Source organism: Podarcis cretensis (genome assembly GCF_951804945.1).
Source record: "Podarcis cretensis genome assembly, chromosome: 16".
Taxonomy (NCBI): Eukaryota; Metazoa; Chordata; class Lepidosauria; order Squamata; family Lacertidae; genus Podarcis; species Podarcis cretensis.
This window is the reverse complement of record NC_137186.1, coordinates 23,615,932-23,641,501: the sequence shown is the minus strand read 5'-3', so window position 1 is coordinate 23,641,501 and position 25,570 is coordinate 23,615,932. Positions and strand designations below refer to the sequence as shown.

General features: G+C 49.2%; 2 protein-coding genes across 5 annotated transcripts in view; one reads left to right on the top strand and one right to left on the bottom strand.

Moving 5' to 3' along the window:
• GCN1 (GCN1 activator of EIF2AK4) overlaps window positions 1–15,530 on the top strand; it is a 67,187-nt gene extending 51,657 nt beyond the window's left edge. The window contains exons 50-58 of the mRNA XM_079957339.1: window positions 721–834; window positions 3,015–3,245; window positions 4,071–4,264; window positions 4,469–4,583; window positions 10,502–10,598; window positions 11,740–11,888; window positions 12,056–12,163; window positions 13,392–13,610; window positions 14,829–15,530. Of these exons, the coding sequence (XP_079813465.1) occupies window positions 721–834; window positions 3,015–3,245; window positions 4,071–4,264; window positions 4,469–4,583; window positions 10,502–10,598; window positions 11,740–11,888; window positions 12,056–12,163; window positions 13,392–13,610; window positions 14,829–14,954 (1,353 nt within the window). The 3' untranslated portion in view covers window positions 14,955–15,530. The remainder of the gene's footprint in view (window positions 1–720; window positions 835–3,014; window positions 3,246–4,070; window positions 4,265–4,468; window positions 4,584–10,501; window positions 10,599–11,739; window positions 11,889–12,055; window positions 12,164–13,391; window positions 13,611–14,828) is intronic.
• Window positions 15,220–25,570, bottom strand: part of CCDC60 (coiled-coil domain containing 60) — a 53,157-nt gene continuing 42,806 nt past the window's right edge. For 3 of the 4 annotated variants that reach the window (XM_079956672.1, XM_079956674.1, XM_079956675.1), the window contains 10 exons: window positions 24,722–24,953; window positions 24,527–24,614; window positions 23,685–23,750; window positions 23,080–23,160; window positions 22,128–22,217; window positions 21,366–21,476; window positions 20,835–20,966; window positions 19,254–19,443; window positions 18,488–18,641; window positions 15,220–17,070 (listed from right to left, as the gene is read on the bottom strand). In XM_079956672.1, the coding sequence (XP_079812798.1) occupies window positions 17,060–17,070; window positions 18,488–18,641; window positions 19,254–19,443; window positions 20,835–20,966; window positions 21,366–21,476; window positions 22,128–22,217; window positions 23,080–23,160; window positions 23,685–23,750; window positions 24,527–24,614; window positions 24,722–24,953 (1,155 nt within the window). In that variant the 3' untranslated portion in view covers window positions 15,220–17,059. The remainder of the gene's footprint in view (window positions 17,071–18,487; window positions 18,642–19,253; window positions 19,444–20,834; window positions 20,967–21,365; window positions 21,477–22,127; window positions 22,218–23,079; window positions 23,161–23,684; window positions 23,751–24,526; window positions 24,615–24,721; window positions 24,954–25,570) is intronic. The other variant, XM_079956673.1, reaches the window with a different exon arrangement.

The window sequence follows — 25,570 nt, the reverse complement described above, 5'->3', positions numbered from 1 at the left end:
CCTTCCTTGTGAGCTTCCAATTGGGGCATCCGGTTAGCTGCTATGAGAACAGAATGCTGGACTAGATGGGCACTTTTTGTTGTTGTTTAGGGCTGTACAGTGGTACCTCGGGTTATGAACTTAATTCGTTCTGGAGGTCCATTCTTAACCTGAAACTGTTACTTAACCTGAAGCACCACTTTATTTATTTATTTTTTAATAATTTTTATTCGTTTTTCATACAGATAACAAAAACAATACAGATCAATATAGTTTCAAAATCATCATTTCATACCCTTCTTTCTTTTGACTTCCCCATACCTCCCCATCCCTGCATCCTTGTTTAATAGTTCTTTAGCAACCCTTAGGTCCATTGTCTTAATTCCCTTTCATAAAGTTTCCTTTAATTTTTTTTAATTACTGCTGCAATTCTTTACCTCTTACCCCTGACATCTTAACATTCCTCAATTTTACAATTGTTTTTAAGATATATTTTAAATTTCTTCCAGTCCTCTTCCACTGTCTCTTTCCCCTGGTCACTGAAGCACCACTTTAGCTAATGGTGCCTCCCACTGCCGCCATGCGATTTCTGTTCTCACCCTGAAGCAAAGCTCTTAACCCAAGGTACTATTTCTGGGTTAGCGGAGTCTGTAACCTGAAGCGTCTGTAACCTGAAGCGTCTGTAACCCGAGGTACCACTGTATCTGCTAATCCTAGTCCTATCTCTGCTTCTTCCCCCAGAAATTAGATGCTGGCAACCAGCTGGCTCTCATAGAGGATCTTCACAGGGATATCCGTATGGTCGGCAATGATGCTGGTGGAGACCACGTCCCTGGGTTCTGCATTGTGAAAAAGGTAAGAGCTCTGAGCTCTGGTGGGACTCTGGTATGTTACGGTGATCTCTGCTCTGTTCTGGGTTTTTAATCATTGCTCATTTTTCTGTTTTTATTATTGTTAAGCCCGCAAAAATCTTTCGAGAAGAGTGCAAGGCAGGGCTGCCAGCCTAGGTGATCTTTTCCTTCTTCTGGCCATGAGAGGGAGAGAATTGGGGTGGTGGTGGTGGTCAAGGGCAGTGGTTTTCAACCAGTATGCTGTGGCACCCTGGGGTACACCTTGAATGATGGTCAGGGGTGCCGCAGGCAACACTGGCATCTGTCCCTCTTTCCTTCCCTCCCTCCCTTCCTCTGATGCCCTCTTGCATCTCTGCCTTCCAAACACTTGCACAGTTGTGTGTTGCAGCAGCCCGGGCTACAATCTCCGCAGGTGACTGGTGCCTCTGGGGCTGGTCATGGGGTGCTTCCCAGGCCCCTGTGGGGCAGTGTGAGGAGGCACCTCTCTTCATATCTGTTAACTTTCAGATTTGAAAATAAGGGATCAGTAGCCTCACCTGTCCTGGGGACAGTCTACAGGATATCTAACAATCCGGGATAGCAGCAGGAAGCAGTGGGAAATGGCGCTGGAATAAGGGAATTTCCCGCAAAAAAAGGGAAGGTTGACAGCTATGACCTCCCTTTGGGGTGGGAGGGAGGCAGCTCAGGGACCAGGGACGGCTGCAGCAGCTGCCCAGAGGACTCCCACGGAGAAGGGAGAAGAGGCTGAGGGAACACTCCACAAGGGAGAGTGTTCAAAAAAGGGTGAGGGGCTGCCAGCTCTGCAGGCAAGGGGTAACATAACTGGGATCCTGAGCCCCACAGGGGTGCTCCAGAAAGAATGGAGTTGGTTAAGGGAACCGTGGAATCAAAAAAGTTTGAAAACCTCTGGTCAAGGGACTTCCTTGAAAAGGCAAGCAGGATGATTAGTTGGCTGACATCTTTCAACCCAAGGGCTGCATGCCCAGTGATGGCTGGGTGGAGCCAGAGGCAGAGAAATGGGTGCAGATTGTACCATTGCTCAGGAAGCTAGTCTTACCACACACTCACATGCCCCCCCCCTGTCCTCCATCCAGGCAAGAAAGAGACATGGTCAGAATTCAGGGACACTTTCCAGCCAGGCAAAAAACACTCGAGGGTGCAAAGCAGGGTCATTGAAGGGTGGGGCCTGGGGAAGAGGGCGTGGCTAGGGAGGGTGCAGGTCGAGGGGCGAGTCCTGAAAGCCAGCCAGAGGAGCCTGGAGGGCCGCATTTGGCCCACACACCTGGATGAGGGACACCACTGGAATCGCAAAAGAATGCCCCTCTCTGGTCAAGAGAAGGCAAAGCAGAGAGAAGTGAATATGGCCCCCTTAGGAGCAGGCCAAGGTCTCCCTTTCTCTGCTTGCTCTCCCCCACTAGCTGAGCAGAGCATAAAGGGATTAATAATAATAATAATAATAATAATAATAATAATAATAATAATAATTCCCCTCTTTATTTTCAACTTTCTTGGGCACATGAAACTAACCACAATTACCTTGAATTTCTACTTAACCCTTAAGAAAGAAGGGCATTTTCGCTGGCCAGGTTTAATTCAAACCCATCAAACCTCCTTTGGGGAAGGTTCTCAGGCAGGGCAGGGTGGAAGGAGAAAGAACTTGCCCATGTGAAGACCACCTGGTGGAAACCCTTACACACATGTTTCTTAATTGTAAACTATATGCTGATCTCCGTCAGCAATTTCTAGATCAACTCTGTATCCCCAAATGGAAACCAGAGTTGGAGGTCATACATTTTCTATTACTGGGGAATGATCACGAGCTCACCGAGTTAGTGGCTAAATATCTCTATTTGGTTTTTTGTCATCGAAATACACTGCAAACGTCTGATCTCCCTGGAGACCTAGAGATGTGACGATAGACTGCTCTGCCTCCTTTCTTTTAGCAAATGTTTTGTGCCACTGGGGAAGTGGTAATTCTGTATTGATTAGTTTTCGATGTTTGTATGGGATGCCAATAGAAGGTTTGATGATGATGATATTATTATTATTTGTATATCGCCCTATACCTGTGGGTCTCAGGACGGTTACAACATAAAACCACAATATAAAACACAAAACTCTTACGACTTCCCTCTTCATTTATTTTCCCACTTGTCTTGTCCCCCTCCCCCCCCTTTTACACAGGGCGTGACATCCATCCTTCCTGTGCTTCGGGAGGGAGTCCTGACGGGCAGCTCGGAGCAGAAGGAGGAGGCGGCCAAGGCGCTGGGGCTTGTGATCAAGCTGACCTCGGCCGAAGCCCTGAAGCCCTCCGTCGTGAGCATTACGGGGCCGCTCATCCGTATTTTAGGAGACCGGTTCAGCTGGAACGTCAAGGTGGCTCTTCTTGAGACGCTGAGCCTTCTGCTGGCGAAGGTAAGTGGCAAGCGCTTTGGGCGGTCGCTGTGCGTTGAGAAACATTTTGAGAACAGCATTATCAGAATGAGATCTTCTGGATTGAAGGTTGAGGAGCCCTGCTTAGAAGCTGCGTGCTTCTTTCCTCCAGCTTTCCTACTCACAGCAGACCTCTAGTGCCAAAACCTTGAGGAGGAGCCCCAGTAAGATCAGCCTAGCAAACAGGCCAACAGAAATCACAAGACTGCTGTCCCACAACAGACCCCCACATTAGTGATTTGTAGCCTGAAAGAGAGACCTTTACTCAAATTGCTTTGAGTAATTTTTGCAAAACAAAATATGGTGTAAGAGTATAAAATAGAGAGAAAAGTTGGAAAAAGGAAATGAGAAAGATACAGTTTACCAAATATGACATTAGACCCACGTTGAGGAAGAAGGAAGTCAATTAGAAAAGAATAAGAACTGAAATATGGATATACGTTTATTATTTGTTTTGTATCTGTATTTTTTTTAAAGTCTGTTTGTTGTGTGTGTTTGTGTTGTAATAATAAGCTAATAAAAAGCATATACATAAAAAAGGGACATCTAGTTTTTTAAAATCACATTTCCTGGCCTAGTCACCTCTAAGAGATGCTTACTTGCCAAAGGCGACTAGAAGAAAGTATCTGTTCTCCCTTTTTGCTGGGCTGGCTCAGTCGGGAGAGCATGAGACTCTTAATTTCAAGGCCATGAGTTTGAGCCTCGGAACTTGCCCTTTAAAGCAATCCTGTGGGTGCGCTCTTGGAAGTGGTGGTCACGCTTTTTTGCTGTCGGTTCTGCTGATGTGCTTTCTCCGACACGTTACAGGTGGGCATTGCTCTGAAGCCGTTCTTGCCCCAGCTGCAAACCACCTTCACGAAGGCGCTGCAAGACCCCAACCGCATTGTCCGCCTGAAGGCCGCCGACGCCCTGGGGAAGCTGATTGCCATGCATGCCAAAGTCGACCCACTGTTCACCGAGCTGCTGAACGGCATCCGAACCAGCGAAGATTCTGGCATCAGGCAAGCAAGATTCTGGGGGCTGAAGTGTCGGGGGACCAGAAGCCACACGGAGTGGTTGCTTCCTGTCTCTTGGCTTGGGGCAGGAGGGGTATCCTGTGACGAGGGACTTCTCCCAGGCAGGATTTCCAAGGCTTAGGCTTGACTTGAAGGAAGTGATTCTCCCTGACCGGCTGGCGGACGTAACATTTTTTTGCTGCTTTCCAGGGACACGATGCTCCAGGCCTTGCGGTTCGTCACTCAAAGTGCTGGTGCTAAAGTTGATGCTGCTGTTAGGAAGAACATCACCACGGTGCTCCTGGGCATGTTGGGACACGACGAGGTATTTTTAATTACCCTATTTACTCGAGTATAAGCCGACCCGAAGATAAGCCAAGGCACCTAATTTTAGCACAAAAGACTGGGAAAACTTATTGACTCAAGTATAAGCCAGTTCACCACACCACAAACCTGGTGGTGGCAGCAAAGGCGGCGGAGGAGGAAGGAGCAGCCTGAAAGGACCCTCACTCGAGTATAAGCCGAGGGGGAATTTTTCAGCATTAAAAATGTGCTGAAAAAGTCGGCTTATACTCCAGTATACGGCAGAAGCTGATCTGCCCCATATTGTGAGAAGGCTAATAGCTCAGCGATGGCCTAAAGGGACGCTGCCTCCAGCCTTGGAGAGCCACAGCTAGTTGTAGTCATTGATGGGCCAAGGGCCTCTTGGCAGCTTTGTGTGTGCTCGTGCAAAAAAAATACTGCCACCTTTTCCTCCTCCCGTTCTTCCAAGGAGCTCAGGGCCATATACACAGCACTTGATAGAATTTGGTCTTGTCTGAAGTCGATCTTAGCAATGAGTCTCCACTTACATCAGCACCTTTTATATACCCTGAATGCGATCACGTGGAGACTTTGTGTTTAGGAAAACAAGGACGTTTATTAAAGGAAATACTTGGTTGATAGAACTAGGATATTTTCATCTAACTAAGGTGGGGGGTGCAAAGAGCCCTGCTTGTTCTTTTATCTCTGTAGGGGGAGGGAGGGAGGAAAGATGTCTCATCCCCCAAGGGTGGTGTGGTGGGATAATGAGCTGCTTGTGCGTTGAAACTGGATCCCTCAGAGCTCACTCAGTGTAGTGAAACCCTGCCTTGAGCGGAGCCCTTCAGCAAGGCTCCGTCAGTCGCTGGTAGAATCTGACAGTGGGCGTTTGCGGAAACGTTTCCAACATAAAAGCTGTTTCACAGACATGCGCCTCCTGGATTCCCTGCGTGACAGTTTCCGGCGAGGGGTGGGGGTCCTTAAAGGCTGTTCTGATACCTCCTCGCTGTTCTCACTGGAAGTATCCCAGAGCCTCCCCTCCGACTCCCTTTCCTTTGGAGCTCCCGCACTCCCCCTACTGGTTCCCTCTTCTGCTGAAGAAGAGGCTCTCCTATTCTCCTGAAGCCTTCTCACCACCTGTCCTTCCGATGGCAGTTCCCTGACATCCACCTCCCCCCCAGGGCCCCCTTCACCCCCTCCCGCCTCCTCTCTTACTGGCGGCGAGGACGGAAATCCCTGGAAGGAACTCCCCTCATCCTCCGAGGATTCAAACACTTCTAACCACGGCCTTCCGCCTCTTTCCCCTTCTTCCTCTCCTTCGTCGGAATCTGTTTCCACCTCCACTTCCGACTCTGGGAACCCTTCAAATTCCCCTTCCTCATCTGTGGTCCCGAAGTGTTCCCTCCCAAACCTTGCCACTGGTTGTGGTTTCCTTGGGAAACGCCGATGAAACGTTTCTATTAAAATCTCGTCTTTGACTTCCTCTGCCGGTACCCATGCGTTTTCTGACTCTTCCTCCAGAACCTAGAAGTAAATTGTTTTCCTCTGTCGCTCAAAACCCTCAAGGGGGCGCCATGCAACCTAAAAATGTGCTCCACAAACAACCTTGCGGTTTCTTCCGCTGTCACTGCATGTGAACAAGCTATAAAGTGGCACATCTTAGTTAGTAGATCCACCACCACCATGACCGCGGTTTTCCCTTTGGATCTCGGTAGATCGGTCATGAAGTCTATGGATACCATCTCCCATGGCCTTTCTGGGGTGGGTAAGGGTTCTAATAACCCCGCTGGCGCCAACCTCTCTCCCTTTGCTCTTTGGCACCTGTCGCATCCCCTGACATACTCCCGCACGTCTTCCCGCACCTTGGGCCACCAAAACTCCCTGGTAACCAACCACATGGTCTTGTGCTGCCCGAAGTGCCCCGCCGTGGGGCTGTCATGCAACTGTTTAAGCACCCGCCCTCTTAGTCCCCCACCTGGTATGTAGAGCGCCCCTTTGTAATATAGTTTTCCGTTCTTTTCCTCAAACCCCCCTGCGTTCTCACCTGTCTCCCTGAGTTCCCTAAGTTTCTCTTGGGCATATTCATCGTTTTCAATACCCTCTACCAGTTCTCTTTGCCCCACCAATGCCGCCCCACAAACCCAGTGGTCCTCTGAGATGATATGTCTTTCTTCCGCCCCTCCTTCCCCCTCCAAGTACTCAGGTTTTCTGGAGAGAGCGTCCGCCCTGACATTCTCAGCCCCTGGCACGTAGCGAATTTCAAAATTGAACTTGGAGAACTCTTGCGCCCATCTTACTTGTCTCTGGTTCAATACTCGGGCTGTTCTCCAGTATTCTAGATTTTTGTGGTCTGTCCGCACTTGAACCTTGTGTTGCGCCCCAATCAACAGGTGTCTCCATCTCTTGAACGCTTCGTGGACAGCGAGTAATTCTCTGTCGTACACCGTATAATTCCTCTCAGACTTGTTCAATTTCCTCGAGAAGAAGGCACACGGCCTCCATTCCGACGTATTCGCTCCTGGCTGCAGAAGCACGGCGCCCACCGCTCTGTCAGACGCGTCGGTTTCCACCCTCATCGGCTGCTGCAGATCCACGTGTAAGAGTTGTTCTTCCGAAGCAAACGCCCTCTTTAAACTTTCGAAAGCTCGCTGCGCTTCTTCCGTCCAGACAAATTTCTTCTTGCTGCTGAGACAATCCGTGATGGGGGCTGTTAAATGGGCGAAGTTCTTGATGAACTTCCGATAGAAGTTTCCGAACCCCAAAAACCTCTGCACATCTTTCTTAGTTTTCGGTGGCCTCCATTCCAGCACTGCTTGCACCTTGCTAGGATCCATGGCCAGCCCCTTGTCCGACAACCGGTACCCAAGGAATTCCACCTCCCTGGTGTGAAACTGACACTTCTCCAGTTTCACCCACAGCTGGTTTTCTTGCAGTTTGCTCAGTACTTCTCTTACATCTCGCACATGCTGCTCTTCATCCTCTGAGTACACCAGCACATCGTCCAAGAACGCAGCGCAGTTCTTGTACAGCAATGGTCCTAGTACGTGATTCATGAATGATTGAAATACTGCGGAACCCGCCTGGAGGCCGAAAGGCATAACGCAGTACTCAAATGCCCCCAAGGGGGTGAACATAGTGGTTTTCCACTCATCTCCCTTTCTCATACGTATCAGGTTATACGCCCCCCTCAGGTCCAGCTTGGTAAAAATCTTCCCTTTTCTCACCCGGGTCAGAATGTCATCGATTCTGGGCATAGGGAAGGTCACGGGTTCGGACACTGCGTTTAGGGCCCTGAAATCCACAATTAATCTCGGTTTGTCCGAGTTTTTTTTGTCTACAAAGAACACTGGGCTACCCCCCACCGCTCGTGACTCCCTGATGAACCCACGCTTGAGGTTTTTGTCAATAAACTCCCTTAGCTCCTGCATCTCTCTGTCAGACATTGCATACACCTTGCCCACTGGCAATTGCGCTCCTGGAAGTAAGTTGATTTGGCAGTCAAAGGGTCTGTGCGGGGGTAGTTTATCTGCTTCCCTTTCGCTGAAGACGTCGGCAAAATCTGCATATTGTCGTGGTACCCTGCCTTGTTCCATTGCTTCTATCTTTGCTAACGTGGCCTGAGTGCCTACTTGGCCCCCTTTTTCTGTGCAGTGTCCCATACAATGTGCTGACCCAAAGGAAACCACTCTCTGATGCCATCCCACAAGCGGATCATGCAGCGCTAGCCAGCTCATCCCCAAAATGATGGGCGCTCCTCCCAACGTGGCTATATTAAACGCTATCCGTTCCGTGTGTCTTGCCACCCTCATTGTCATGGGGACAGTCTGCTGGTCTACTTCTCCCCCCAACAGCGCCCTCCCATCAATCGTGGTCACCTGCAGGGGATTTTTTAAAGGAATGGTTTGTATCTGATGGGCGGCTGCAAACTCCTTACTCATAAAGTTGCAGGAGCTGCCTGAGTCTAATAGCGCCTTCACTTTTAGTGGGTGTCCGTTTGCCAGCTCCAGCAATACCTCTATTACAAGAGCTGGTCTTGGGGGTTCTGGCGTGGGCACATTTACTGTTCCTTGGCCTGGCTGCTGTGCCCCGTCGGTGGCAGCCAGGCGTTGGCTTTTACTTGCTCCTTAGCTCCTTCCCCCTCCTCCCCAACAGCCCCCGCCATTCCTTGCCATTCCTTTCTTTGCGGACAAACTCTGGCAAAATGACCTGGCTGTTGGCAGAGAAAACATTTCTTGGCGCCTTTTCCCTCCTTCTTCCGCCCTTCACTGGGGTTTGAAATTGCGCGCGCGCGCGCTGTTCCGATTTCCATCGGCTCTGCTGGCAGAGAGGGCTGCTCTGGCATCTCTGGAATGCGGAAATCCCTCCAACGCTCCCCTTTCCCTTCCCGCTTCTCCAAGGCTCTGGCCTCCTGGCGTGACCCTATGGCCAGCGCTGATTTAGTCAGATGGTCCATAGACTCCGCCCTGGGCCCCCGGGAAAGTTCGTCTTTCACTGCCGAAGATAGTCCTTCTTCGAACAGCATTTGTATCGGTTCCGCTGACAAATCCCATCCTAATTTATGGATCAACATGGTGAACTCAGTCCAGTACTCACGGACAGATCGGTTCCCTTGTTTACACGCCATTAACTGCCTGCGCGCCACTCCCTGCTCAATCTCGCTGGAAAACATCAGATCCATGGCGCGAAAAAACTTCCTTGTGTCCCTTAGGGCTTCATTATTGGCTGCCATTAGTGGCCTCACCCAATCTCTGGCCCCGCCTTCGAGATGCCCAATCACAAAAGCAACCCTCGAATCCTCATCAGGAAAATCATCAAACTGCAGATTGAGGGCATATTGCATCTCTGTCCTGAAGGCTTGATAATTCCTGGGATCACCCCCAAACTTCTGCACCAGTCCTGGCACTTTCCTCGAGAGCTGGGCGGCTTTCCCCTTTTCTGCATCATGAGCCCTCCTCTCCTCCAGCCTCGCTGTTTGCAGAGCTAACTGTACCTCCAACATCCTGTACCTTTCTTCCAGGCTAGGACCGGCTGCAGCTGCTCCCCCATCTCCGGCTCCGGCTGGGTTGCTCATGATGCCTCTCTTTGCACAAGCTGCTTTCAGGGACTGTCAGATTGCTGTGGTGGGATAATGAGCTGCTTGTGCGTTGAAACTGGATCCCTCAGAGCTCACTCAGTGTAGTGAAACCCTGCCTTGAGCGGAGCCCTTCAGCAAGGCTCCGTCAGTCGCTGGTAGAATCTGACAGTGGGCGTTTGCGGAAACGTTTCCAACATAAAAGCTGTTTCACAGACATGCGCCTCCTGGATTCCCTGCGTGACAGTTTCCGGCGAGGGGTGGGGGTCCTTAAAGGCTGTTCTGATACCTCCTCGCTGTTCTCACTGGAAGTATCCCAGAGCCTCCCCTCCGACTCCCTTTCCTTTGGAGCTCCCGCACTCCCCCTACTGGTTCCCTCTTCTGCTGAAGAAGAGGCTCTCCTATTCTCCTGAAGCCTTCTCACCACCTGTCCTTCCGATGGCAGTTCCCTGACAGGTGGGAAGTCAGAAGTGAGAACAGCAGCCCTAAGGGTTCCAGTCCAGCATCAGACCTGCACAGGACAGGAAGATTGGAGAGTCTTCACTCAATCTTCTTTATCTATACCTTAATACAAGATGAGTTTGTTTCCCAGGACTTTCAACAAGTCCTCTCTTCCCTGTCCGTCCCCCTGCCCCGCCGGGCCTCATTCGATTCATTTTTTCACTTGTTCGCAAAATTAAGTCACCCCTTAAAATTGAGTGATTAACATGAGAGTGACTGCAAAAGAGCTGTGGTACGAGGGTGACCTCATGCTATTCTTTTGCCAGGCATTAAGCGTATAGGAACAGAACCTAGAGAAACCCAAGTGTGTTCTTGCTAGAACCTCTGTTTTGCTGGAAAGCCTCAATGTTACTTGAAATATTTCCTTTTAGGATGCCACCCGTATGGCCTCCGCTGGCTGCCTGGCAGAGCTGTGTGCGTTTCTGTCGGAAGAAGAACTTGGCAGCGTTCTCCAGAATCACCTGCTAGGTATGGTTTTGCAGGTGGTGCAGAATGATTCCCAGGAGCAGAAAAGGTGTCCTCCCTGCTTGTCACCATAGAGTGATCCAGACCTGGGTGGGGAAACAGTACTGTCTTCTCTGTCCACTAGGAGGCAGTAAAAATTATTATGATTGGGGCACTCCATTACATGCACAATGACAACAGACCTCAGACTGGGTGGCATGCTAGGGGTTGGGTTGGCTGGAGTGCCCTGGTTCAGTTCTTAAGTTACGGATTTTAAATTTACACTGGGAAAGCTTTTTCAGGCCATTGCCCCCTCGGTTGCACAAACACATTCCCAGTGCCCCCTACCCTCTAAAAGAAGCATTGTTCAAAATAGCAGTTTCCACATCCCACTAAGGAAGATAATAACACAATAAAATTCAAAAGAGTAACAATTGATTGCACATTTATTCAGTATGCAATTAAGATTATTTAGTTAACTTAACAAAATTGACGAACTTGATCACTGATTGACTGAGTTTATATACTGCTCTATACCCCTGGGGTCTCAGGGCATTTGACAGAATAAAATCAAGATATAAAACCACAAAATACCTAATAAAAATAAAAACAACCACCCAATTGCCCCCCCCCCCCAAAAAAATACATTTTAAAAGGGCATAGGATGTAAATCGGATCAACCAAAGGCCTGGTTAAAAAGGAAGGTTTTTGCCTGGCGCCTTAAGGTGTGTAACGAAGGCGCCAGGCAAACTTCCCTGGGGAGAACATTCCACAGACATGGAGCCACTGCAGAGAAGGCCCCGTTCTCGTGTTGCCACCCTCCTGACCTCTCGAGGAGGAGGGACACGAAAAAGGGCCTCAGAAGATTATCTCAGGGTCTGGGTAGGTTCATATGGAAAGAGGCAGTCCTTGAAGTATTGTTGTCCTAACATCTGTTCAAAGTTGGATAGCCATTTATACCTCCTGTGCCCCCCACCCTGCTGTCCCCTTGCCTCTTAGTGCCCCCTTCAGTAATCCCAGGGGGCAGTACCACCCAGTTTAGGAACCATTGTTTTAAAATGATTGGCATCCTGAAATGTCGATGCCATCCAGATTTGGGGGGGGGGGGGAGAAGTAGTGTTGGCCTGATGCCATGCTCAGAAACTCTCTTCCTTCGCTCCTGCAGCGGACGTCTCTGGCATTGACTGGATGGTGCGGCACGGGCGCAGCCTGGCGCTTTCCGTGGCTGTCAGCGTGGCCCCCGGCAGAGTGTGCGCCCCCAAATACGGCAACAGTGTCCACGAAATGATCTTTAGCAATACTACTGCGGACCGGGTAAGCGTCTCCTTCCAGCATGGCTGTCGGGTGTTTCCTAACAGCTTCCTGTTAGGCCTTAAATCCAGGAGGCCCTGATCTGAAAGACAAAACGAGCACCGCCTCGAGGTTGCGAGGTCCAGTGGCAAGGAGTTCTGAATGTCACTTTCCTGCTTCTTCTTCTCCAGATCCCAATTGCGATCAGTGGCATCAGAGGGATGGGTTTCCTGATGAAGTACCACATAGAAGCCAATGGGGGAAATCTGCCCCCCAAACTCTCCAACCTCTTCATTAAGGTGAGCCCCTTTCTGAATGTATGGACTTTGCTGGTAATCAGAGATCTGCTTTCCAGGAACCAGCCAGATGTGGTTTGGATGAGCACAGGACTGTGGCCTGTCCTTTGGTGGCTCCTTCCTTGCTGTGTACAAAGAGCCTGCATGTAAGCCCTAGAGCAGAGTGGTCTGATGCATGGCCTGAGGGCCACATGTGGCCCTTGACGCCTTTTTTGGGGCGGGGAAATGCGGGGGGGGGACCCTAGGACCCTGCCAGAGCCTCATGCCTCCTTCCAAAAGCCTGGCACAGTGCTTAATCCAGCTTTGGGAAGGCAGCATTGAGGCTTGAGGGGGGTGTCAAATTTTGACCTCGCACCCCGCCCCCAACCTGGCAGAACAAGGCAGTGTGCAGCCCCCAGGTTCCATGTTGAAGTACTCTTGCAGCCCACTTGGTATAAAAAGTTAGACTGTCCTGCCCTAGAGCAAGAGACTTGAGCGATGCCAGCAGGTTCCAGGAACCCTCTTCATTGTGAGATTTAGCAGGGTGATGTATGAGTTTGCTTGGGGCCAGGATGGGGAGTTGGGAGTCCTGGGTGAGAGCCAGGAGGCCGAGAGGTGCCGAGTGTGTCAGAAGAAGGAAATTGTTTCAGGATACAATGAAGTTATTTGTATTATCCCCTAGCTATTGCCTAGGAGAGAGACCTTCTCGGTGGCTGCTCCCAGACTTGGGAACTCCCTTCCACTGGAGGCTAGGCTGGCCCCTTTTTCGTTTTCCTTTTGCGGGCACACACTTTTTTTCTTCTGACAGGCCTGTGGCCGCCACCGACTGTTTTCTGACGGCGGGTGTCCTGTGACTGTACAGTGGTACCTCAGGTTAAGTACTTAATTTGTTCTGGAGGTCTGTTCTTAAGCTGAAACTGTTCTTAACCTGAAGCACCACTTTACCTAATGGGGCCTCCTGCCGCCACCACGCGATTTCTGTTCTCATCTGGCAGCAAAGTTCTTAACCTGAGGTACTGTTTCTGGGTTAGCGGAGTCTGTAACTGTAAGAAGCGTATGTAACCTGAAACGTATGTAACCTGAGGTACCACTGTAATGTGTTTTCACTGTTTTTAATTCTGAATTGTAACTTGTAAATATCATCATTCTTTCTAAGCACAACCTGTAGTTGTTTGTGTTGAATTGTTTTGTTAGTAAAAATTAGCTTCCTGGTCGGAACTGAAGTTTGTGTGTGTGTTTTTCCCCCCTGCAGTGTCTTCAGAATCCATCCAGCGATATCAAGTTAGTGGCAGAGAAGATGCTCTGGTGGGCCAACAAAAGCCCCCTCCCTCCCTTGGATCCCCAGACCATGAAGCCCATCCTCAAAGCGCTTCTGGACAATACAAAAGACAAGAACACCAGCGTCAGGGCCTACAGCGACCAGGCCATCGTCAACCTCCTGAAGATGCGAGAGGGCGAGGAAGTGCTTCAGGTATTGGCCCGTCTTGGAGGAGGAAGTCAGTTTCTCTTCCCCCTCTCCCCTCCCTTCCTCACGCTCTCTACTAATGGGCAGAAGCATCTTCTTCCTAAGTTGTAAAAATCTCCCACTCCCAGTTCTGTGCTGGTGCTAACGCCAGCCAAGTCCTTTGTAATGTGTGACCTCTGTCTTCTCTGCTCGCCCCTTTTGATACGGAACTGTGGCCCTCCATTCCCCCACCTCCAGCTACCCCATCAGAATGACGCCGCATCGCGGTGTCACATTGTTTAGGGATGATAATTATTTATAATTTCTATGCCGCTCATCTGACCGGGTTGCCCCAGTCACTCTGGGCAGCTTCCAACAAATTAAACCACTGTAAGACACCAGACATTAAAAACGTCCCTATGCAGGGCAGCCTTCAGTTGCCTTCTAAAAGTTGTATAGTTATTTACCGTATTTACTTGAATCAAATGCTCACCTTTTTTGGCTAAATTGCATCGCAAAAATTAAGGGGTGTGTTACATTTGATGGCACATTTACGTTCGCCAGCAAATACCTTTTGTGGATTCAAGCGTCTGAAAATTGAGGGGTATATTAGATTTGATGGCACATTAGACTCTAGTAAATACGGCCTTTCCTTGACATCTGGTGGGAGGGCGTCCCACAGGGCCAGTGCCACTACCGAGAAGGCCCTCTGCCTGGTTCCCTGTAACCTCACTTCTTGCAGTGAGGGAACACCCAGAAGGCCCTCGGAGCTGGACTTCAGTGTCCCGGCAGAACAATGGGGATGGAGATGCTCCTTCAGGTATACAGGGATAGAATGGAAAGTTCTGCTGCTGCCTGTTCAGAAATGTTTGCTGCCTCCCCAGATTCCTAACCGCTACTTTGGTTTGCCACTTGTAAATTGGATGCAGAACAGGAGGAAGAGGGTTTTCACTCAGCCTTAGCTTTAATAGTACTGATTGATCCATTTGGGCAAACAGGGCACTGCCCCACCAATCCCCACCTGCCCTTAGCCAGTCCCCCACCTGCCTACCTTCTTCTTACAACCAGTCAGAGGGTGGCTGTGCCCATCCATGGCTCTAGCTCCACCTATTGCTGATCTCCTTGCTTTCCCCCCTGCCAGTCCCATTAAGCATTAGCCGCCGCCATGATGAGCCACAGAAGTGGGCTTCGTGGCCACCTCCCACACCACACACCCTTTCCTCTAACAACAATTATTTCCTGCAGTCCGTCTCCAAGATCCTCGATGCCGCCAGTCTGGAACTGCTGAACGAGAGCTGCCGTCGATCCCTGAAGAAGCTTGCTAGCCAGGCCGACTCCATTGAGCAGATTGACGACACGATCCTGACGTGATTTTCAAGGCGCAGAAGGGAGAGGTGGCCCTTTTACCCATCACTGCATCAACATTACAACTCAAAACACCAGTGGAAATGTTTTCATTTTCGAAAATGCTAAATTCTGATGGGAGATTATGGAAAACAAAGAAAAAAGGGCTTCCGGAGTATTTTAATAAAGAAATAAACCAGAATAGCCTTAATAAGAGTTCTGATAGGTTAAGTAAATAAATAAATAGAATTTGGCTCCCCCCACTTTAATTTTTTTTTTTAAAAAAAAACCCCACAGAATTACATGGTGAAGGAGTCCTATCAATTGTGAACCGGTAATTGGTAGTTGGTCCTGTTGTGAATCTCCCTCCCGCACCTTTGTGTTAAAGGAGCAATTCCCACTCTGTGTAAGTGGAATTAAAGAGTTCTGTGGAAGTTGAGCAGTTTGTTTTGATGTACTGCTGATTTGCTGTTGTTGTAGCTCGGGGGGCTGCAAATTCTGTAAATCAAAACTTAATTTAAAGAGCCTCAGAAATTAGAGGCGAAAGGGGGATGAAAAGTAGGCTGTTTGGGTGACAGTTTAATAAAAAGCTTTGAAACGAAACTGTAGTGCTAAAGCATTATTTGCAGATACGCACTTCAGCATGGCACAGATATGGTTTGCTGTAATTCATTAAAAAGAGCTACTTGTGGTTTTCTAGAATCCAGTGATGTGCTTCCAGGATCATAAGGACTTTCACTGGATAGTGAAATCATTTTTAGCAAATGCCTTAGCAAGGTTTTCGTTTTCCTCTCTGTCAGTTGGTGAGATCATGAGCACTGACCTTTGAAATACCACCAGCCCTGCTTAAAAATCACGTGCAAGGTTGTTCGGTAAGATCCCTCTCTTGTACAGAAGATGGCAGTAGGAGACAGTGTGTGTTATCTGATGAGCGAGTAAATCCCACCTGCAGATACTGGATCCCTAAGTGGAAGCTCAGTATATCATAGAATTGTAGGTTTCAAAGGGACCACGAGGGTCATCTAGTCCAACCCCCTGCAGTGCAGGAGTCTTGCCCAATATGGGGCTCAAACACACAATCCTGAGCTTAAGAGTCTAATGCTCTACTAACTGGGTGAGAAGCTGCCGGGAATGCATACTGCTAAAACATTTTTTTTAATAATTCAAAGCATACAGAAATAACAAAACATTTGCAAATGCTGGCATTGGTCTGAAGCCTCAGAACTGCCCCTTTCAGCAGAGAGCTGATCACCACAAGCAAAGGGATCTGCTCCCTTTCAGCAGAGAGCTGATCACCACAAGCAAAGGGATCTGCTCCCTTTCAGCAGAGAGGGCTGATCACCACAAGCAAAGGGATCTGCTCCCTTTCAGCAGAGAGGGCTGATCACCACAAGCAAAGGGATCTGCTCCCTTTCAGCAGAGAGGGCTGATCACCACAAGCAAAGGGATCTGCTCCCTTTCAGCAGAGAGGGCTGATCACCACAAGCAAAGGGATCCGCTCCCTTTCAGCAGAGAGGGCTGATCACCACAAGCAAAGGGATCTGCTCCCTTTCAGCAGAGAGGGCTGATCACCACAAGCAAAGGGATCTGCTCCCTTTCAGCAGAGAGAGCTGATCACCACAAGCAAAGGGATCCGCTCCCTTCACTGAACTGCAGGTTGCCGCAGGCACGTAATTCCATGCCTCCTGTCCCAAATTAAATTAAACATCTAAAAGTTAAAATGGCTTTGGCTGTTCAATTCTCTTCCTTGTCATTTTGAGCCTGCAGCTGCAAGCGACGGTGGTGCAATTCCAAATGAACCTTTTTGAAAATGAGCAATTCCAGCCTTTTGAGAGGGTTCTAGAGTGTGGCCCTTGGGCCCTATCCATGCATCATTCCAGGTGGATGAGCAAGAGTACGTTCTCCAAGTAGACACTCCGGGTGTTGGCTTCATCCAGCTCTTTCTCAGCCCGTGTCTGATTTCTTTCTTTTTTTACAAAAAATGAAGCCTTTGTCCTTAGTCTTTTCAACCTGGCCCTTGCGGGGAGGGGGGCTTTCAGCATATCGGCGGAGCGCTGTGTGCTCGCTTAGGGATTGTCACTCGAGACTGTAACCATTGTTTGTAATCGTCCATGGGCATCTCCACAATATATTCACGCAGGAACTATGAAAGAGGTGAGAGGGAATGTGTGACAGGTTGTAAAGGAGAAACATACAGGCCACCGAGCAGGGGTGAAGAACCTCAAGCCCAGGGGCCAAATGTGGCTCTCTAGGGTTCTCTATCTGGCCCTAGTAACAGCCCTCACCTGTCCTGCTTTGCACCTTCCTTGAGTGCTTCTTGCCTGGCTGAAATTTGCCCTTGAACTCTGATAATACCATTCTGGTTTGTTTTTTTGTTCCGCTGTTTGCATGCATGAGGTTGTTGCTATACCTTTGCACGTATACACCTTTTATAAACAAAAATCTCCAGGAAGAGCACGATGGCAAGTGGTACCAGCCTCGGTCACCGTTCTTCACACCGGGCAAAACGGAAGTGTCTGCTTTTTGGGGGGACAACAGGCAAATGCCCATTTCATTTCCTGAAATAATAAGAGTGAGGTCTTGCGCAAAAGTGATGAAGAGGTTTTGCACAAGACCTGGAACTCACATGCTTTTTAAAAACAGCCCAATTAGGAGTGATTAGGCTCCACACTAGTTTCCCTACCATCTACTGGGTGGATATCTTAAAGGAACGGGTCTTCCTAACCAGGTTACTGGAAGCCAAACGGGCAGCAATTGGTGGAAATTGGCACTGGTATTGTTTGGATTGCCGGAAACAAAGCTGTGGTTGGGGGACAAGTAAGTGGGTTTGGTAGTGGTACATCATTCCTGCTGCAATGTCACCCTGGCGGGAGATCTGGCTTACGAGCTACAAGGCTGGACTCTGAGAAAGGTGAGGGTTCCCTCTGCCTCTGCTGCTATAGCCCTCTAGCTGCACCCCTAGGGGAGGGTGGTAGCTCAGTGGTAGGGCAACTGCAGAAGATCCCAAGTTCAAATCCTGCTGTCTCCCAAGTAGGGCCCTGCCTGAAACTCTGGAGAGCTGCTGCCAATCAGTGTGGACATTACTGAGCTAGATGGACCCAAGGGTCTGACTTGATATGAGGCAGCTACTGCGATTGTTCCCTGGAGATCCAAATCACACTCGTCTAGTCATTTGTTCAGGACTGGCCAGGAAACTCCTAGTCACAGATTTACCTCCCTTCAATACCTTGTCAGTCTAAACAAGTAAATCCAACACAAAGCGAGTTAAGTATGCCATTGAGGACGAATGTAGGAGGTGTGTGCATCATCTTCCCCCAAATTTCCTTTTTTCCTTTAAACCTAAAAGCAGATTCAAAAGGCTGTGTGTATAAACAGGAAAAAGTATGAGGACCCTCGGGCTCTTTTTCCACACAAGGTCATCCCGCTCTTCTCCACCTGCCAGAATTGCTTGTACCCAAGGAGAGGGGTAGTTTCTAAAAACAAGCCTGCAGGACCACGGCACTTATGTGAAAGGAACTGTATTGGATATCTTTTGTTGGATGTTCTCTGTTCTCACGTACCCGGAGGCACTCGAGACAAACGGGAAATAGTATTCCTCTGCTGTCCAAGACTCCCCCTGCCCCCTTTTGCCTCAGGTGGTTCTTTAGCAAACTCAGGTGTTCTCCTCTCGAGGTGGTACTGAAGCAGCTCCAAGCCCGCTGCGTCCTCAATTACCTAGGACAGGAGACAGAGCCCAGAGGAAGGGGGGAGTTGTAGTCCAACAACAACTGGGGACCCAGGGTTGAGAAAGGGTATCTGCTTGGCCACAATGAGCACAGGAAAGATGCTGGACTTGATGGGGGTATATTTGGGGGTATATTTTTCATCCCAGGAGTTCAATGGTGCACTATGTGAAATTGTCCATGCTAATCTTACCCTAGATCAATTCCACTGTGCGACCCTCCTTGAGCTTCCAGGATTTATACAGAAAGAGGAGAGGAGGAAATGCCTCTCTCTCTCAGCTCCCTCCTTTGCAAGATGTCAATAATAATGCTGACCGATCTTGCAGAGGCTTTGTACCGATCGCTCCAATAAAACAAACGTGGAGCCTTCTGAGCACGTTTAAAAAGGTAATCTAAATCCTAAATCATTCTGGATAGAAGCAGAGGCCTGCAGAGCACAGCATCCCTCCCAGAAGGCCAAGGATTTCTTACCAGGATCCTTGAGCTAGAGCCTAATGAACTGAATTTGTTTTCTCTCTCTCGTCATGGAGAAGCTCAGGGATGAGCATATCTGTCTTGGGCTCTCTCGGCCCTTTCAGACAGACTCTCCTTTCGCATCTCTCACCTCCACAGCCGCACAGATGTCCGGAGAGCAGATTTCCCAGATCCGAAGCTCCCCCAACACTTTCAGGAAGGTGGGCGGCCGGATGCGCAAGTCCGGATTCCTCGCAAACCTCTCCAGTTTCTTTAGGACTTTCTGGGTACGGTGGTCTCTCTTGACGTCATCTGGGATCCTGGCCAGCAAAGTGGAGAACCTTGGAACAGATACGAAAACAGGCATTTCAACACAAGTGTCCTGGACGGCTTGTGGTGAGCTGTTAGGCCACTGTTTCCCAAACCTGGGTCTGCAGCTGATTTCAAACTATAATTCCCATCATCCCTGACCACTGGGGTTGCTAGCTAGGGATGATGGGAGTTGTAGTCCATAAACGGCTGGAGACCCAAGTTTGTATTAGGTTCTTCCAAGATGGCATTTCCTCCACAACATGATGGAGAGCAACTGCATGTCAAAACAGTTTCTTTCCCACCCACCAAATGCCCATGACAGGTCCGCAAGGTGGTGTCTTAAGGCTGCAAAATCCTAACATGGGGAATGGCAAAACCTGTCTGGCCATATCCACCTCCCTACTGGAAACTGAGATGGGAAGGCAGAACTCTGCCAACTTCCTGGTTTTAAAACACCTTGCTCACCGTTTTAGCATGTTTTTATCCCGCTGGAAAAATGTTTTACATGCCTGCTGCTCATTGAGAAGCGACTTCCTGTGACAGCTGAAATTCCTGGCCCCCCGGAGGTTACCTGTAAATGCCTCTGTGCTTTCAACTGCCTCCTGACAAGCCAGAAACTTTGGGTTTTATTTTTTAAATGCAAGTGCCAAGGTTCTTAGGAAGCTGGCTCCTGATGCCAGTACCCTGTTTTGCACTCTCCCCGTGGCAAAGCGCTCTGGCTTTTAATAATATTAATCATCATCATAATAATAATTTATTATTTGTACCCCCCACATTTGGCTGGGTTTCCCCAGCCACTCTGGGCGGCTTTCAACAAAGACCAAAAATACACTAAAATGTCACACATTAAAAGCTTCCCTGAACAGGGCTGCCTTCAGATGTCTTCTGAATGTCAGGTAGTTGTTTATCTCTTTGACATCTGATGGGAGGGCGTTCCACAGGGCGGGCGCCACTACTGAGAAGGCCCTCTGCCTGGTTCCCTGTAGCTTTGCTTCTCGCAGTGAGGGAACCACCAGAAGGCCCTCGACGCTGGACCTCAGTGTCTGGGCTGAACGTTGGGGGGGGGGGGGAGACGCTCCTTCAGGTATACAGGACCAAGGCCATTTAGGGCTTTAAAGGTCAGCACCAACACTTTGAATTGTGCTCGGAAATGTACTGGGAGCCAATGTAGGTCTTTCAAGACCGGTGTTATATGGTCTCGGCGGCCGCCCCCAGTCACCAGTCTAGCTGCCGCATTCTGGATTAGTTGCAGTTTCCGGGTCACCTTCAAAAGTAGCCCCACTTAGAGCGCATTGCAGTAGTCCAAGCGGGAGATAACTAGAGCATGTACCACTCTGGCGAGACAGTTTGTGGGCAGGTAGGGTCTCAGCCTGCGTACCAGGTGCTCTGGATACAGAAGCCCCTTTACCCATTTCCTCACCAGTTCTCGGACTCGGCGTCTTGTTCCGGCTCCGTCCCCACCATCGACTGCCTCATCCGCTCGAGATCTTTTCGGAACTTGGTGATGCGACTCAGGCACAGGTACTTCCTTGTGCTCTTCTCTTCTCGCCTCCTGCCAATTTAGCTCATGTGTTGTTGTTTTCTAAAGTGAACCCTTTGAGCAAGGTGGGATTGCCAGCGCCCACCCAGCTGCAAGTTCAAATCCGCCCTGTTCTGGGGACAGGGCCATAGGGACGCAGGACAAGCAGGGCTTAAGCTGGGAGCCGCAGAGTAAAAACAGGAGGGGTTTTTAGCGGGGATGCAGGGGGACAGTTTCCCTAAGTAGTAGCAGTTGCCAGGACATTACCCTGTTTGCCTCTACATAGTCACACTGTTATTTTAGACATTGTGATATATTGGTGCATCATAATATTTAAGTGGTGGTGTATCACGATGTCGAAAACCAGACATTGCCCAGCCCTAGTTCTGGGCTCGGGCTCATAACCAAGATGGAAGACGAAATATGATTTACCTCTCTAGGATGTCCAGTTGATCGTGCAGCCTGAATGCAGACTCGTGGGCCACCTCATGGAAGATATCCTTCATGTTCTGGAAAGTCTGCTCTTTCCTTTTAAGGAAGAGGCTGGAGGCGAGAGAGGCAGAGGGATTAACCCACAGGCTCCAGATCTCTAGAGAAGTGGAAGAAGGGTAGGCCCAGTTTATCTGCCCAAGCTGGCCAGTTTGGGAAAATGACCTCTCTGGGTCAAACAAAAGGGCTTGGATTGGAAAACCCTCCCCTTGCCTGAGATTCACAGCAACGGCACACCGCCTGGGACAATGGAACTGGAAGAATGTAGTTAGCAGCCACAGATAGCTTGATCCTCCATGAATTGGTCTCATCCTCTCTTAAAACCATCGCCACACCTTGTGGGAGAGCGAGTTCCATACTATGTACTCCATGGGAAGAAGCCCATTCTTTTGTCTGCCCTGAATCTCCCACTGTTTAGCTTCACCGGATGGCCTCTGTTTCAACTCCTGGGACAAAAAAGTCCCCTGTCCTATGTTTCTCTCCTATGCTAACTCAGCTGAACAGCCCACTAAACCCCCTGCTCTAGAGACAAGTATGTAGAGAGGTCACCTTCATCACCGTACTTTCTGCCACTGAGACTTCTCTGGGTGTGTGCAAACTCCTCCTCCTGGGTGATGTCAGAGTTTGTGGGAGGAGCCTCTGCGCAGCCAGAATAGAGTCCCTCCTATTGACCCTCAGGAAAGAAGCCTACCTCCGCACACCTACCTTTGAGGTTTGTTGATGTGCTCAGTGGTGTCTTCGTCCGAGTAGGTCGCTGTCATCGTTTTATCTTCCCGGACAGTCACTGTCATCGAACTGCAAGGAAATTCAAAGGGAAATGGACACACACAGCTAACAATCAAGGGAGAGCAGGTCTGAAATCAGGGGGCTTCTTCTGTGGAAGGACGAGGATACAAATGTTTGCAGACCCAGGATTGTTAGCTCGAGGAATTCAGCCTCGATTACTCAGGCAAAGAATCCCGGAGCGCTTCTCTAATACACGATTGCTCTTGGCGCCTGTCTCTTCCAGACATCCAGAGTTAGGACTCTCAAGTAGCTGAGGACCCGTGCTGCTGTTTTGCAATGAGTGCAAGTCTGGAGTTCAAATCCCACCAACGCTTCAGTTTCAAGAGAACGGCCTGCAAGATCTGTTATGTACAATGGAACGTCACAGAAAACACAATTTAAGTTGCTCTGAAAGAATATACTGGAGCATTTCAAGTCATTTGTCCCAGTATGTGCACAGAAAATAGAGCTAGCTGAAAGGCAGCACATGGAGAGCTAGCTGCACTGATTGTAGCAAGGCATCCCTAATTACCGTTGTTTTGCTCTATAAGACTCAATTTTCCCTCCTAAAAAGTAAGGGAAAATGTTTGTGCGTCTTATGGAGTGAATGCAGGCTGCGCAGCTATCCCAGAAGCCAGAACAGCAAGAGGGATTGCTGCTTTCACTGCGCAGCGATCCCTCTTGCTGTTCTGGCTTCTGAGATTCAGAATATTTTTTTTCTTGATTTCCTCCTCCAAAAACTAGGTGTGTGTTGTGGTCTGGTGCATCTTAAAGAGTGAAAAATACGGTAGTATTATTGGGTCATTATGAGATGGTTGCATAATCCTAGGATGATGCTGAAGGCACCCTGGCTTTCTGAACTTGCCACTACATGGCTGCTCCCTGTCCCTACCTCTTTGGCCTCTGCTCCCCTGAGGTCTCCTCTTTCGCGACTCCTGTGCTGGTCTTCTCTTCCTTCGAGGACGAAACTGAGCTGAAAAGGAAGACACTCGGATTTACCAACATTAGAGCAGTGGCAGACAAAGATGATGGAATGTGTGTTTTAGGCAAAGCTGCATTTAAAAAAAATCACAGAGTTGGAAGGCACACCCAGGACCGTCTTGTCCAACCCCCTGCAATACAGGAATCCTTTATCCAATATGGTGCTTAACCCACAACCCTGCGTCCTGTGCTGTACCGACTGAGCTGTCCCTTGAGATAAATTTGCATTAAAAAACACTGGTGAGTTTTCATATGGACGTTTTTTAAACACACACACAATCTAAAAACATTTCAAAGCAATCACACTGACTCCTGGTATTGCCGTTGCACCCATAATATTCGCACTGAAGAGCTCCTTTGAACATAAGTTCTTGCAGTGGCTTCCAGCAACTGCATGAAGAAAAATTGTGTCTGAATTTCAGCAAAAACTGCAAAAACAAATGATATGGCGCACTGTTCAGCTGCATCGCTGCCATGTGCACTGCACTCTGTCGCGTTCTCTTGCAGAGTCCCTACCTTTTGCCCTTCTGCCCAAACGAAAATTCACTCTCCAGCTCGCGTCTCGACAATATGGTGTGCGAGCTGCAAAATAAGGAGCAGAAACTGAGTCTTGCACGTGGCCAGAATGCAGGGACTGAAGCAAAAATGCAATAAGAAACGCCCCCCCCCCCCAAATCTGGCCTCTCTTTTGAGATACACAGTCATCCGATCCAATTAATGGGTATAATTTTCCGCAGTTGTCCACTCGGGGCTCTCTGGGTAGGGCCTTTCGAGGAAATTGGGGAGATGGAAAGACGCTTAAGCCACACTCACATCATAACGTGAATGACAATGTCACTTTAAACTTTCATGGCTTCCCCAAAAGAATCCTGGGAGCTTTAGTTTGATATGGGTCACTAGAAGACACCCGCTGTTGTCCCAGAACTACAATGCCTAGAGTTCCCTGGGAAGAAGGATCAACTGTTGAACGACTCCGAGACTTGTAGCCCCACGAGGCGGAACAGAAGTTTGCTAATAACTCTCAGCACCCTTGGCAAAACACGACTCGCAGAATTCTTTGAGGGAAGCTGCGACTGTTCAAAGTGTTCTCAGAGCGCTCCAAATATATGGTGTGATTGTGGCTTCACGGAGCAAGCAATGGAATGAGCTGCTGGCTGGGTATGGGGAAATGGCAGCTTGACTTGCCAACATCCGTTTCTCTGGGATGACATCGGGTGTCAGGGACTGGCCAGAGGAAGAAGAAGAAGAAGAAGAACAAGAAGAGGAGGAGGAGAAGGAGGAGGAGTAGTTTGGACTTGATATCCTGCCTTGCACTCTCTCTTTATACTGTGACCGCTTCCACAAAAGGCGCGACGTACCAGCCGTGCGTCAAGTTCCAAAACATATTTTCTTTGCTAAAATTCTTTGCCACGTCTTCGTGTATCATCTGAAGCAACGTCTGCAGTTCTGAGAAGGGGATGGGGGGAAAAAAGGCAGGTGATATAATAAATAAATTCTGGAGAGGGGTAGCTGTGACAGCCTAGAGGGGAGTCGCTGAGCTCTCCGGGACTCACGGTAGCACATTGGCTCCTCTTCTTCCCTGGTTGTCTTGCTGAAGATGGACTCCATCTCCTCCCCTTCCTTGGCACTGTCGGAAGGGGGCTGGGCCGCTTCGTCGTAGATGGGTGACAGGGAGCTCGTGCTGGTCAGGGTCGTTTTGCTGTGGGGAGAGGAGATGCTCATGGTGGAAGACCTCTTGGGGATTCTCCTGCCCCGGTACTGTCCTTTCTGGGTGTATTTTCTGCTCTGGAGAAATGCAACAGAAAGCCCTTAAGAGGCGGTGCCTCATCAGGATGGTCCTACTGTTTGACGGAGACACACACACACACACACACACACACACACACACACAAAATTCCACAAAGTATTAGGAAAACATGGGAAACCGATTTAGGCACCTGGCTTGAGGATGAACAAAGGGGGAGAAAATTTGGTCAGATTTGCCATTTTGGCACGCATTCAAGGAGGTGCTTTGAAGATGCTATTCTGCTGGGACCGGACGCTTGTAAAAAATTCCATATGTTATAAAACTCCAACCATACTATGGCAGAGAAGAGGATTGTTGCTTTGCCTGCAGTGGGATTGCCCGATAGGTCAAATTTTTTTGGAATGAGGTCTTTTCTGAACAAGATCAAATCCTCTGCTGAGATCTGATTCTAGCACTCTTCTTGACCGGAAGGAGAAATAATCATGGAATTCAATACTGAGAATTATTGGCTGCGTTTCTGGTTGCTGCATGGATGGGATGCTCTCCCCAGGGAAGTTCGCCTGGAGCTTCCTGCACTCAATCGGAAGCCGTGCCGGACATTTGGCTTCCAAAGAACCTTCACAAACCAGAACACTCACTTCTGGGTTTGCGGCAT